Here is a 14,319-nt window from a genome sequence, read left to right as displayed (position 1 = left end):
TTCAAAACTGGCAACTTCTATATTTACAGTAACTTATCAAACGCCTGGCTTCCTTTTTTATGAAAAAAGGAAATTTTCCATTTCAGAGAACCTACATTTTTTACTAAGCAAATGTGTAAAGTTGACAACACGGCACTGTACCGCCATAGTTTATTAAAAATAAATGTGAAAAGAAAATTTTTATTTACATTTTATTATTACGGTCCAGTGCCGTATTGTCATATGAAAAGAAAATAATAACCATAAAAAGAATCGGCGTACTGTTATTTTACTTAATAGTCATGTAATTAATTTAAACAATTATAATTCAAAACTTTGTTAGTAAATTTTTAGAATTCTCAACTACATGTTATTAGATCTACAACAAATAGTCTCCTCTTTCCTGAAAATTTCATGCAAATACGACGAGCAGATAAAAAACACAAGCTTTATAATACGACGAACTACAAACATCCATTCAAAATATATAACCTATTTTTGAAAATTAATATTAAAAAAAAAACTTATTTTGCTATATACAGGCAAAAAACGTTTATCTACGCATTCCAAAAGTTAAAAGCTGATAGCTGCACTATGTAAAATATTATTGAAATATAAAATTGCCAAACAAACCCGACTAGGTGGTCATTGAAATGAAGGTTAAGCGTTTATTTATGATCAACAGGAAAGCACAAACAACATTCGAATGTTTGCTCATTTCTTTCGATTTGTTTACAAATGAAATGTTTTAAAGATGGAAATAGAAACTGATTAAATACTTTTATAATGCTAAACATAACATGTGTTGGTCATAACAAACAAAACTCTTAGCTCTATAGCTTGTGATCGTCACAAATTTCATCACAAAGAGAGGAGTTTGCGTCGGTTTTTCGGATCCTTGAAATAGTGCTGCTTTTTACAGCATGTGAACGTATTCATCAAGCAATCGTTGTACTCTTGTAAAAACGACGCTCCGAAGTACAAGCTGAACAGGAACTCGAAGATCTTCGGAAATGGAAATGGAAATTACGTTTAAAAAAGCATCTTCACAATTCATTTAAATAAATCGCTTACCTTGATTTCGATTTCGCGCCAAACATTCTGCTCCAGCACAGTTAGCAGTGCAAGTGGAAACAGCTTGAGGCGTGACATTTCGTCGTTAGCTATCATTTTACCACCGTACAATCCACCATAACCCGAAAAACTGATCACCGCAGTCATCAGTGTGTCCACCATAAAAGGATCACCCATCATCATACGCGAATCATCCGTTTCGATTAGTTTGCACTGAATCATTCCAATAAGCTCAGCGATAAAACCAACCAAAGCCTTCCCATCCGACTGGTCCGACTCATCGTACCGGGCAAAGCGTTCGACAAAGCTAAACCATTCTTGCAAAAAATATGCCCTCAAGGAACCATCGTTATGCGACTTTTTGGCCAACGTTGCTATTATATCCGAGAGACCCACAAAATGTAACGATTTCGCGGTGGGATTGTACTGGTGGAAAGCGAACTGTAGATAGATAGTTTTCTCCAACTTTTCCACACTGATTGCACCGGTCCAGGTGCTTGGTTTTAGCAGTTCGGCGAAATGTTGCTCGGGAAGATGTACCAACGTTTCGATGTATTTTTTAAACACCTAAAACGAAACGGTTTAATTAATTAAATAGATTTGATTCCGGTGATAGAGTAGCGATGGGAAAATCCTTCGGATTAACCCGACTGCGTGACATTCCGGAGCATACTCCAGACTAAGTCGAAAGCTTTTAACAGATTACTCCTGAGTCAACTTTAGAGTGAACTTCGAAGTTAATTTCGGGTTAACCTCGGGATTAGTCCGAAGTAAAGTCCTGATTTTTCCCAGAGTTGAATCCGGTTTTTATACGTCGGAGTCGGAGAATTGACGAATTTGCTCCCGAGTTCCTACCACTAGTCGATTAGACGACAGCGGAGCCGATTTTCACACGGCAGGACGGGGGTTCACATTCCATCCAGACCGTACCCCCGTAGTGAGGACTGACCATCCAACTACGTGGCACTAGCAAGTCTTGTAAGCCATGGCCATGGCGATGGCCAAAGAATAAGTAGAAGATTTTACTTATTTCATTGCACTTACCTCCGAACCTAGATCGAAGCGCATGAAAAAGTTTTCCAGTGTTGTGCAGAGTAGAAGGTAATTGTCCTCATTCTCGTATTTCTTATCGCGCTGCAATGCCCCACCAATCAGTGTCATTGTCTGTATAAACGGAGCATTATCCCCAAACTGTTTGTCCTGTGCTCGTTCCGATAGGTACTGCAGCGATAGGTGCACAAAAGATTTATAAATTTCCGGCTGCACCCCATCGGTAATGTTAGCGATCGATGCATAGATTTTAAGCAGATCCTCTTCCAGCATGATCGTTTCACACAATTCGTTCAGATAGTTTTCCACCAGCCGTTTGGCAGTTCCGGAGAAGGGCATCTGTTTAATAGCTATCTGCAAGCAGGCATCACGCATTTCGAAACAGTGGTGAAAATATTCATGCAAAAAGCACCAATTCAGCGGAGGAATCGGTTTCGGATACGGCTTGGCGATGATGCGCAGCATTTGTAGCAGTACAATTTCGGCCGTGCTTTCGCTTTTCGTAAATTTGGTGCTTTGCAGTATCAGATAGTGCAGTATCGTCGACAAAATGCTTGCCCGTGGTAGATACTTCAAGTTGGATGGTTCCGGACGTCCAGCCGGCGTTTGATAGACACCACCACGATAGCTGCCTATTTCGTGCGTAATGTAATGGCTCACCAGATCACCAACCGCTTCGATTGCGCAGTGATTGGTGTACTGTAGCAACTGGATCCAGCATTCGGGTGGTACAGAACCGGCAGCATCGGCTGGCGAATCGCCGTTGTTCTGCTCCGGAAGCTCGATACCTTGACGGAACAGTTCGGGTATCTGGCGCAGCGTTAGTGTGTCCGGTAGGAAGTGTTTCAGTGTGCCCAAAGCTGCCTCTATGATTTCCCTCTCTTTGTAGTCGGTGACGTAATGCCACAGTGTGCTGATGATGTGATTTACCAACACTTCCTGTTCCGGGGAGGTAACTTTGATGAGCGGTACGTTGGCGAAAAAGCGACACAAGCTTTTAATGACTTTCGGGCGGCGTTCGTCTGCGAATCGGAAGCCCAAAACCTTCCAGGTGGACACAATGTTGACCACCTGGTTTTCGCACAAACTCGAGATGGCATCCAGCGATAGGCAGATGGCAACTTCATTCTCGTTGTTGTTCGGATTGCTAAGTACCTCCGAGAAAAGGTTTACCAAATCCTCTCCGTGCTGTGTGGGGCTGTAAGGAGAATATGAAAACGAAAAGGAAATTAAATTAATTTCATTGCAGCATACCTCTTACAGCACATTCGGCCTTGACTTACTTGATAAGGCACACTTCGCGAATTGTGTACGCACGAGCAATTGTGTATTCCCAACGGTCCTCGTTCGATTGACGGCTTGTATCCTTCAGCAGATCGTACAGCAGTGGATAGGTGCGCGGTTCTGCTTTCCACAGTCTCAGATACAAATCCAAGCACATGGCACGATCCAGGTCCTTCGTAAACGCTTTCAGTATACCGATCAAATTTTCTTTCGCGCCCATCGAAGCGACTGTCTGCAGTACGTGCAATCGGCGACGAGCATCCCGATGATGTGCTAGTCCGTACAGAAGCGGAACCATGCTTTGCGCGACTTGTACTTCGCTATCCTTCATCAGATTAACCAACTGTCCGAGGTTCGTCTTCCATACGTTCTCGTCGTACGACGAGGAAAGAAATATAGACCTATGAAGTTGGCTTAGGTTGCGCGAAAATCGAACGCTTACTGGTCCACGCGTTACAAGATAATCGTCGATTGCCATATCATGCGAATTCCACCACTCGCAGAGAATAGTCCATTTGGCTAAATCCTCATGAAAGTACATCGTTCCCTGGGTGTCGCATATCATGGGTGTTGGCTCTTTCCATCGTTCCTCGTTTGCAAGATCTTTTTCGATTGTTTTGAAAATTTGTTCACATAGCGGCATATGTATCATAATGTACGATGATTGGCCAAGCAATTGTACCATTGCTTCCTTTGTCAGCATGCAGCTAACCTTTCCACAAAAGGGAAGAATCGTTTGGATGATTTCCAGCAGTCCAAGCATATTTCGCGGTGATACATACGACAGCAAATCTGTCGCGATCGTTAGCAACACATCCAGGTTTGGAGGTGGATCACGTTGGATTGCCCTTGTACAAAATTTTCGCAACAAGCTGAAGCATCTGGATGGATCGAAATTATTTTCAATATAGTTTTTCAGGACAACCGCTAGATAAACAGCGTATTCTAGCTGCAGCGTTACGTAGCTGAGATTTTCGTCTAGAACAATTTCCAACGCATCGGTCAGTAGACCGACGGTGAAGAAAGTTTGCGTTGCCGTCGCATCACTGCACCAGGACAGTATCTGGAACAGGAGCCATTTTGCTTTGCTGTCTTGCATTATCGTTCTTCTTACAAGCAACTTCCAAACCTGCCGGCAATCATCGTAAATGCCCACGTTGATGAAGACATGCAGCAGAACGGTATGCAGGAATTCGATAATATTGTTATAAATCACACCATCCCGATCTTCCATCATCATTATCATACGATCGAGAATATTTTTCCTGTTTTCTTTGTTAGATTTATCAAACAGGAGAATTAGAGGATGCTTTGAAACCTCGAAGCCGTGCTGATAGAAGTCCATGGAACTGGGACCTGTGCATCGCTGGCGTAGATCCATCTTTAGTAGGTGAAAAAGGATGCTAGTCAACGCGTTACACTGTCCCGAATTACTGTTTGGTAGTAGCGTCATCAGAATTCCTAGCATTTGTCCGGGTTCAACATAACGCTCCATCGTAAGTTGTAGTGCCGCTTCTATCGCTAGCTGGCATATGCGTATGTTGTTCGACTGGAAAAGTTGTTTTAACACATTAACAGCATCATCGATCACAGCCGGATTGTCTCTGCCCGTTTTTCGAGCTGCTTTCAATATATTTGCAATCTGTGACGCCGCCGACTGCAACGTTAATCTGGAATTAACCGCCTGCAAACTATGCATTTTTACCGGCTGCTACCAAACACTCGAACCGAACGAAAACACGCACTCTACTGCAAGCACAACACAAATCCGATCCCGAACGTCACCCTGCGTGTTTGGCAACACTGTGCAGGGAAACGTCAAACTGCTGTCAAGCGCTTGACATTGGGATGAGTCAATGCAAAAGCGTAAACAAACTTGGCGAATTCGATGCAAAAGATTCATCGCAGTGCTGTGGAATTCATTATTTTCCTTTATTGTTTCTAAGTGCAGATTGTGCACAGTTTTGTTCAGCTGCAGGAACTGCATTTCTTAAAGACGGTTAGAATCTATTGCAAAGCCAATAACCCCTCCATAGTACGAGAGGGAACGGTCCCCTGTAGTGATTGAAAACACCCCAGTCTGGTACAAAGAAAACACAGCCCGGAAGGAAGCAATCTTTCGCCCAACCGAAAATGCAGGACAATCGGCCCGAGCTGTACGAGGAGGTGAAACTTTACCGGCAGGCACGAGAGCGTGAAAAGTACGACAACCTGGCGGATCTGTTTGCCCTTGTTTCTACGCTGCAAAATCTCGAAAAGGCCTACATCCGGGATTGCATTACGCCTCAGGAGTATACCGCTGCCTGTTCGAAGCTGCTGGTGCAGTACAAGGTCGCGTTCAAAATTGTGCAAGGCGACGAGTTTCCTACGATCGATTCGTTTGTGAAAAAGTTCCGGCTAGACTGTCCGGCGGCACTAGAACGCATACGGGAAGATCGTCCAATTACCATCCGGGACGATAAGGGCAACACGAGCAAGTGCATTGCCGATATAGTGTCAATGTTCATTACGCTGATGGACAAGCTGCGGCTCGAGATTCGTGCGATGGATGATTTACAGCCCGAACTGCGCGATCTGTTGGATACGATGAACCGGCTTTCGCTGATTCCGGATAATTTCGAGGGCAAGGAGAAGGTGTCCAACTGGTTGGCGACACTGAACACGATGCAGGCATCCGACGATCTAACGGAGGCCCAGGTCCGTCAGCTGCTTTTCGATTTGGAATCGTCCTATTCGGCATTTAACAATCTGCTGCACACCACATAAGCGTCAGAACTGGCGAACCGTATTTCCTTGGAACTGTAAATAGGAACATAAGTCATTGACTGTAAGCGAGAGGGGGCAGGGCAACGAACAAAATGGACAGGGCTTCGAAGGAATTTGAATCAGGTTAATCAACATCTAGCGAACAGCGTAGGATGAAAAAAGTGAGATAAAGAAAGGAAGCGAGCTGACGAAAACGTGTAGGAATGCACATATTTTTACTCAAACAATTAAGAAATATATATACATAACTTGTTTAACTGAAACATGTATTCGAGTTTTGAGTAGTTAACAATTGTAGTTGTTGCATCCAATAATATAATTGTGCCAAAAGCAAGAGAAATTATTCAGATTACGGGTTGAAGTTTGTAAATTCATATGATCAAATATTACTGACTAGTCGGAAAAGTTAAATGAAGGTTGGAGTAAATAGTAATAGGGTTGACTGTTCACTCATTATTATTGCTAGTCATATTCCTCACATAATAGAAAGGAACAGAATATATGGATCAATATTGTTCACATTAAAGTATGATGCTGTTCATGAACTCTTTGATACATTCAAATCACGCATGCTTTAAGAGGATCAATAAACGACAAAGCATGATACAAAAAAGGGTACAAGCTCTGACCCTCAATACTACCAGTTATTTACATTAAAAGATTTGAGTAAAAATACTAGAACATTTTGTTGCACATTTTTTAATCTGATTACGATCTGGAATTATAGCTTTATGTAATTGTAACATATTTCCTTGTAAAAAATTGTAACAAAAAAATCTCTTGTAGTATTGAACTCAACTGCAGTTTGTGAATGTATAAAGCTATCGTAGGATTGATGAAGAAGTTACCCACATTGTACAATTTCATATAGACATTCCTCCTCAGGCCGTATATCTGAATATCTTAAATTATTAGCTCATCAAACTCATGTATCATGTGTCTGGAAGATTTTCTTATTTCTGTCATTGTATAGGCCTCGAGCCTCGGAAGATTTTAAACTGTTGAAAACAATCTCAGCTTTTTCTCGATTGCCCCGTGTAGTTAAGGTTTTCAAAAAGCTATTTTAAAGCGAAAAAATTTCACAAAAACTTATAAAAACCTTTTGAAATGTCCCGTGGCTCGAGGCCTTAAGATCTTAAGTTTCATATATCCGTCTAAAATCTGCTGCTCAGTCTTATGAGTCTTCCTGAAGACTATGCTAGCATCGAGTTAGGCCACATTCGCGTCGTTTACATGGTCAATATTATTTTACTATACAATATTGTTATTTGGTTGCATTAATAATATTTATTGAGTGCCCAGCGGTAAAGGCAACAACAGCAAGGCAGGACAGGGGTATTCAAAACCAATCCGGACCGTCCCCCCCGTAGTCAGGACTGACTATCCTACTGACTACACTAAATTTTGTGGCATGTTTTTTTTTAGAAATTCTCAATTGTTTCCTCTCACTTGTCGTTTTACAGAATGTCGTAAATACCATTTTTACATCTGTTGGGCAACATTTTATCTCTATATCACAATCGAGGAAGTCCGGTAGTCTATTGCTATAGCCACTCTTCCACACGACTATACCGGGCATCAAATTCAATCCGGACTGTTGTCCAGTTGCAAGGACTGTGCCTATTTTAGTTTAGAATAAAATTAACTCAAGGAATTCGGAGTTTCGATGATGAAAGCAAACTAATTTAAACTTCTTTAGTGTTAACAAATTGCTGTTGGTCATACTGCTATTCGAAAGACGTAATAACATGTGTGTAAAAAACATTTCATTCCTTTTTTGTTTTAGTATTACGAAACGTCGCCGTAATACAACATATACTTGCTGGCGCAATTTACGTTTAAGCAGACACAACAGTGTCGTTGTGCTTTGATTCTTCTAGCTTAATAAAATTATACAGACGTGTATAACGCACTCACGACCCTCACATCCTCTGACGTCAGTGATGAACTCATTCTTAATGCGATTAGAGCTAGCAGGGAAAACTATACAACCCAAATGCACCCGAAAAAGTGTAATACTAGAAGCTGTCTAGCAGAACGTGCTGTTCTTACTCGATATTGTTGAATGGAAGCACCGAAGGATGAAGCGTTCGTGTGGTTTCTTGGGATTTTTTTTCCATACCCAGGAATCATGAATGAATGGTATATTACGTAGGCAAACATTGTTGTTTGGCGTGTACAAGGTAGGATACTACTTGACTGGATGACTAGGTTTACGTAGTGGCGGGCTTAACGGTAAGCGGCCACGTGGGGCTCCGAGCTGGTACGGGGCCAAGAATTCAGTAAGAGAACCTTCCCTTCCGGTTAGTAGATTGAATATTGTAGGGGTTTTAACTTCCATTCCGCTTAGGACCTCCCAGGGACTAAATACGCATCTGGGTGTACGAAGGGCTACACTTTGATTTAATTTAAATGTGGGATTTAGTATTACAATATGGGATTAAGATATTTTTTTTATTAATGAACGACGGCCAGCCCGTATTGCTAGGGATTTAGATATATTTTTATATAAAACACACTAACTGGAGCTGAAGTTGATATGCCAGTAAAGCATCAATCAATAATTTTACATAACCTTTTTGGCTTTATAGCCATCACACGATCAGCTAAACGGCCCATTAAAGTTCAACCATCTTACTCTGAAACATAAAAATCGAAGCACTAAGCTATCTTGCCATTGCACCATTCCGTTACATTCTCCGGCTACATTTATGCTCTACCGCCACACACATACGCACCTCCATCCCTTCTACCCTTCTCGAAACTATTTACCATTTTTAAAACGCACATCTGGAAACTAATCACTTGGCATGCAGGTTTGGCAAAGTACGACCCGTTTTCATCATCTATGCGTAAATGCGTTTGTGGCGCGTGTAAGTACGCGGACCACCACCATTAGGACGGGCGGGGCGGGGGCCAATCTGCCGCATACCAGCTTCAGCATACAAGCAGCGCCCGTATGTGGAGTGGCGCTTGGAAAATGCAACAACCTTCGTGTAGGACGCAATGAGCTAATGCACTACCGCCATCAACCGTTTCGCCTTTTTTCGCATTTCGCACGATCAGCGTCCGTTCGGAAACAGGATGGTGGCGTTTACTGGTGATCTATAACGAGCCCGTTGCTCATGGTGCGTATGGTTTAAATTTTACAATTTATGTACTGGTCGTGGTTCGGGGTAATGCAATCGAATATTGATATTGGTAATCGGTGGCCAGCAGACATGTTAAATAGATTCCATATTAGTAGTATTTGAATTAAAATTTTTGAAAGTAACTGTGTATGCTCGTCCACTGGTTGTTAAACAGGAGAAAGTGTTAAGTAAATTATCGATTGTATCCCACCCTACTACTATTTTTTTTAAATGGCGTCTTTTTTCGCAAATATAGTTAGGTTAATATTGAAGTTACGTTTGGGAAATTTGAATATTGACGAGACCTTTAAGAATAACCAAATGGGACGTTTCGATGACTGCAGAGGACCTTCACCAGGTAAGACCTGCTATTGCATCCCACTCAATTGTTTGCTACAGATCAAACTGAGGATCAAGTGGGCATGGTCAAGAAAATCGCGAGTTCTTGCCAGTTACGGCTTAAGAAGTTGAAAAATGTTACAACAATTCCATTGCAAAATCTTATTTTGATTGACACATGATTGACACGAACATGAGGATAGCAGTAATCAGACTAATTAATATTTAACCGGTGCGACCCGGAAGTGTTCAGACAATGGTGCCGGTCTTCTCACAGCAGGACCGGGATTTAAATCTTATCCGGACCCGTTCCCTCGTAGTGAGTACTGACTATTTAAGTAAGACTAGTCTAGTCTATCCAATGTCTAGTAAGACATTGGATGACCGCCATGACCTAGAAGGGATCGTTAGGCCTAAAAGATGAAGAATATTTAACTTAATTAACCAGTTAAAATGTATACCGAATTTCTAAATACATTTTTTATTATCACCTAGTTTTTGGAAAAGTTTTTAATTTATTTCTAATTGAACGATTGAAAAGGTTTAATACATTTAAAACTGCAATTACATACAATACACATTTCTATACAATTACACATTTTTCAGTTTTTGAGGTATTTTTCAGATGAAATTTTTGAAGTATTTAGCAGGAGCTGATAATCTTTAGTGCTTAAGAACGGAAGAAAAGCACGGCATACTCCCGTCCTCCAGTCAAGGACGAATGCCACCGAAGCAGTCTCGTTTAAGACAACGCAAGACTTGGAAACCATTCTCCAATTACAAGTAGTGACAGTTTTTGTTTTTCCCCACCAACATTGTCTCATCGTGGCTTCTTTAGATTTATGCAACCAATTAGAGAGGCACGGTTGACTCTGGTTCAGCTACCGTCTGCAAGCTCCAAGAAAGCAAACCTCACACAAACACACATTTCGCACGATTCCGCACGGAGCATAAAGGAAAGGGTCTGGGTCTGCCATGGCTTGCCAGACTTGCGGCTGATCCTCGTGAAGGTCTTTCGCTGACTGCAGTGCTTCGGCGAGAAGTGGTCAGAAGCCGATAGTATGGCTGCAGTGTTCTCCTCATCCCAACCGGAAAGACGAACGTGTCGTAGGTTATTGCAACGGGTAGGAGAAAGGAGACACGAGCGTGCGAGACAACAGAGAGACTCACTCCTATGGACTGCACTTCCTAAACCCTCGGGGCGACACTGGCTATACGATGGCGTCGCCGCGAAGGAAGTTTACCTTCAGCAAGTCCCATGCACCCATCCACGTCGGTCGGTTGTTTGCGAGTAAGTTTGCGTCGCGCCGGGTGGACCGCCACTGTGGGTCGGTAGGTCGGTAGGTTGGTGTGTCGTTTTGTGCGGTGGGTTACAGCACTTTATAAGGCGTGTTCCGTGCGTACGGGTTTGGTGAAGTAGGAGCTGAAACCTTGCGCTGATACACCCCAGACGGCAGTGACCGCCACCGACTCTAAGCGAGATAGCCCTTGCAGCTTCCACCATTTCCGGACGCGGTAGCTTGTCAAGCCAGCCTTGACTCTCCGAGGGTACTCCGAGCACACCCTCAGTGCGTACGCCCTTTCGCTGCCTTTTATCTGCCCGGTCAGTGGCATTCCGGGAGGGATGCAATGCGATGATAAGTAGCATGATCGGCATCTACACTGTCAATGTAACTCGCGCACATTGCAACACAGCGAAGGTTCTAGGTCCCTGGCTGGCATGGGAATTGGTCGCGATGGGAAGGATGACTGAGACATGCATATTTATAGTACGTCCGCATGATTATGGTCTTATCTCGCGCCTCGAGTAAGTAATGAATAAAAATAAGTAGAAATATGCAAGGAGTCAAGCTCCCTTGACTCCTTTGTATCTTTGTTGCGGCGCTATTTTACGTACATAAAAAGCCTCATTTTACAAAAATACGATACTAAATAAATAAGCAAAATTCTTAAAGGAAAAATTGTTCCAAATTTTTTCTTGAAACCGGTGTCGAAGTTGGTGATGTCGATATGCATTTTTTATCGATTCTTGTAAATTAATCCTTCGAAATTAATCGATTTCACTAGCTCGATGATGATCGCTGATGTATTAAATGCATTAACTTGCACTCTCCACCAATCTCATCCACACGGCATCTGCGCCAGTTTCTGAACCTTCCTTTAAGAGGGAGAAGAATTTATGGGAAACCCACTTTAACCTCTGCTGACACGAGCTGACACTAAGCCAGTTCATTGAGTCAGCACGTACGGCGAACGGACGGCGTGACGATCGTTTACTTTAAATCACATGGCGTCGTGGAGAAGCATGTTGGTTGAGCTTGCAGATAGCAAGCAGCGATAAGTCGATAGTTATTTACGACCCCCGTTCCGTACACCGACAGCCAATTGCTACCATTGTGGTGACGGCCCGCCTGTACACTGCGGATAATATTTCAACAATTCATTTCGCCCACTGGTGATTGTTTCAAAAGAGAAAATTTGGGTTAGTAGAATCGAACCTGGTTTTTGCTGCATTCATTACAACTTTTGCTTATTCCCACGAACATGATTTAATGTAACTGTGTAATGGTTTAACTTTATCCTCCAACGACGTATAATAAAGCACATAAACACATATTAATCATCTGTCTTACAAGCAAACGTAAGAAATAATTCATCCACATAACGAGGCCCAAACACGCTTTTCGGCTGGCAGTGTTACTGGTTTCCGATTTCATTAATCCTGCCAATGTCAACATGCATTAAAATAATCGTCCTTAATTATAAATGCCACCGAAATAAACACATTCATTCGCACCAAACAGCGGCTCATCTTTCGGTATTTATTTATAATGTCCCCTTTTGACACGAGCGCCGGAGAGTTCTGATCAGCGAAAGTGAATACTCGCCACTTGGCAACTTATTTCTAGTGCAAGCATTTATCCACTCATGATCATCATCATCACCGGTCCAGAGGATGATTCCGCTGGGTGGGTGGGTGAGTTACCCGCAAATTATGGAGTGTGAACGAAAAAATTAGGTCACGAAATTAAACGCGACACCGTATGTCCCTTTTTATGATAGAAAAACCTCACGCAAACAGACAGTGAAGGGGGTGGTGTTGGAACGGATGGGAAGAAATGCAAAACGGAAGGGGGGGGGGGGGGAATATATACTGTAACACCTACCCCAGCATGTCACCTCTTCCCTCAGTGTGCCGCTCAGGGACATTGAAAGTAGTTCAAGTTCGAATTACCTTGACAAAAAAAAAAAAAACATTTGACGTTCGCATTCGCCAATCTCGGCTTACAACCACAACCGCACCGGGGGACTAGAACGTGAAAAACGGTATACAGCTTCTAAAAGGCAGTACAGTGAGAAATTGACGCTGCGGGATGGTTAAAGAAATTATAAATTAAAGAAATTCATTTATAGAACAACCATGACGGAGAAAAGGAAGAAAACTACTGCTTTTCTTTTGGACTGCAAGAAAGTACAATTTAAGATTAGTACCAACCGCAGTAGGGTTTAATCATGGGCGATGCTGGTGGCCGCCAAGAGATCTTCATTCAAGAATCCTCGTCAACCTTGAAGTCATCTCCTCTGCCCAAGGAATATCTTCCTTCAAAGGACTCTTAAAGAGAGGTTATTGTCTAAAAGTCTTCCACATATAGGAGACAATCTCATCTAAGGGAGAATGTTTCTTCAAATCAGTTAGACATGCGCTAAAGATTCTGTCTGATTGATGTCTTGATACACCACTGGCTCGTTCTACGGACTTTATCCCATGATGAAGATGTTGCATTTAGTGTGACACATTCTGACTTTTACAAAAAGATTTCATTTTTTGTAGGAAGAAAAATAATTAAATATAAGTTCTTTAAACAGTGTTACGAAGCATTATTGTTTAAGAAAGATTTAAGAAAGATGTTTAAGTAAACATCTTCTTGACGGTGATCGCATCGTCAAACTTTTTTTTTATGAGGAACATAGTTGATTTACTATTATAAACTTTTTTTTTGTTTGAGGAACGGCCTGACCGTGTTGCTATACTATACATTTATATTATTAAATTATAGACATTGCCTGTGCCATTTAAGTTGATGTCGATACTGCTGAAAATGATGACGAATAAAGAATATGTAAATGCAAAGGGAATGAGTAACGACCGAATATTAAGTAAAATATTAAATTATTTTACTCACAAGTTCTGGTCAATTTTATAAGGTAAATTGAGTTACTTGCCTAGGGAAATTATTATTTAATTGTACATATTTTTAAATAAAACAATCAATTCACTTGTTTTATTGCTATCTTTGTTGATAAACTCCCCATCAATCCCATAGTGAGGCAAATAGATACTAACCCGACCCCGACAGCAGCAACCAAAAATGAAACACGACTGAAAACGCAACCCATCACCACCCACTGACCATTTTTTGGCCCAGTGCCCAAAACATTCACACGGCGCACAGCATTGACACATTGATCCTGACGTCGAGGTGTGATAGCTGCCGGTGAAGCAGGGCGAGCCAGGGCAAGTCATTGCATGTTACATCCGCTACAAAAAATAGACAACACCGACCGCCGACTTTAAACGATTGTATCAGGTGTCTACAACCGATTCGCAAACGTGCGCCTTAGAGAACACGCGTACACTCACGCTGGCTTCATCTAGCAGAATCTTCAGCCTCACGTGACTGGCGATCATCTCGGG

General features: G+C 42.1%; 3 protein-coding genes across 3 annotated transcripts in view; 1 reads left to right on the top strand and 2 right to left on the bottom strand.

The window, feature by feature from the left end:
* Positions 1-14,319, bottom strand: part of LOC126563252 (biogenesis of lysosome-related organelles complex 1 subunit 2) — a 271,392-nt gene that overhangs the window by 84,485 nt on the left and 172,588 nt on the right. The window lies entirely within an intron of this gene.
* Positions 841-5,086, bottom strand: LOC126560867 (focadhesin). Its single transcript, XM_050216816.1, has 4 exons — positions 3,387-5,086; positions 2,098-3,301; positions 1,054-1,620; positions 841-984 (listed from the first exon to the last, which is right to left on the bottom strand). Exons 1-4 carry the CDS (start codon positions 5,084-5,086, stop codon positions 841-843), a joined length of 3,615 nt encoding a protein of 1,204 aa, XP_050072773.1.
* LOC126563004 (vacuolar protein sorting-associated protein 28 homolog) lies at positions 5,476-6,204 on the top strand. The gene has a single exon (XM_050219610.1). It carries the CDS (start codon positions 5,521-5,523, stop codon positions 6,151-6,153), a length of 633 nt encoding a protein of 210 aa, XP_050075567.1. The 5' UTR covers positions 5,476-5,520; the 3' UTR covers positions 6,154-6,204.

This window comes from Anopheles maculipalpis, chromosome 3RL (assembly GCF_943734695.1).
Source record: "Anopheles maculipalpis chromosome 3RL, idAnoMacuDA_375_x, whole genome shotgun sequence".
NCBI lineage: Eukaryota > Metazoa > Arthropoda > Insecta > Diptera > Culicidae > Anopheles > Anopheles maculipalpis.
Note: the sequence above shows the minus strand (reverse complement) of the source record. Positions and strands in the feature narration are given on the sequence as shown.

Coding starts and splice junctions, on each gene's coding strand:
- LOC126560867 (XM_050216816.1), bottom strand. CDS start 5,086: ATGCATAGTTTGCAGGCGGTTAATTCCAGATTAACGTTGCAGTCGGCG. Junction 3,302..3,386: donor CGCGAAGTGTGCCTTATCAA/GTAAGTCAAGGC, acceptor TTCTCCTTACAG/CCCCACACAGCACGGAGAGG. Junction 985..1,053: donor GGCGCGAAATCGAAATCAAG/GTAAGCGATTTA, acceptor CCATTTCCGAAG/ATCTTCGAGTTCCTGTTCAG.
- LOC126563004 (XM_050219610.1), top strand. CDS start 5,521: ATGCAGGACAATCGGCCCGAGCTGTACGAGGAGGTGAAACTTTACCGG.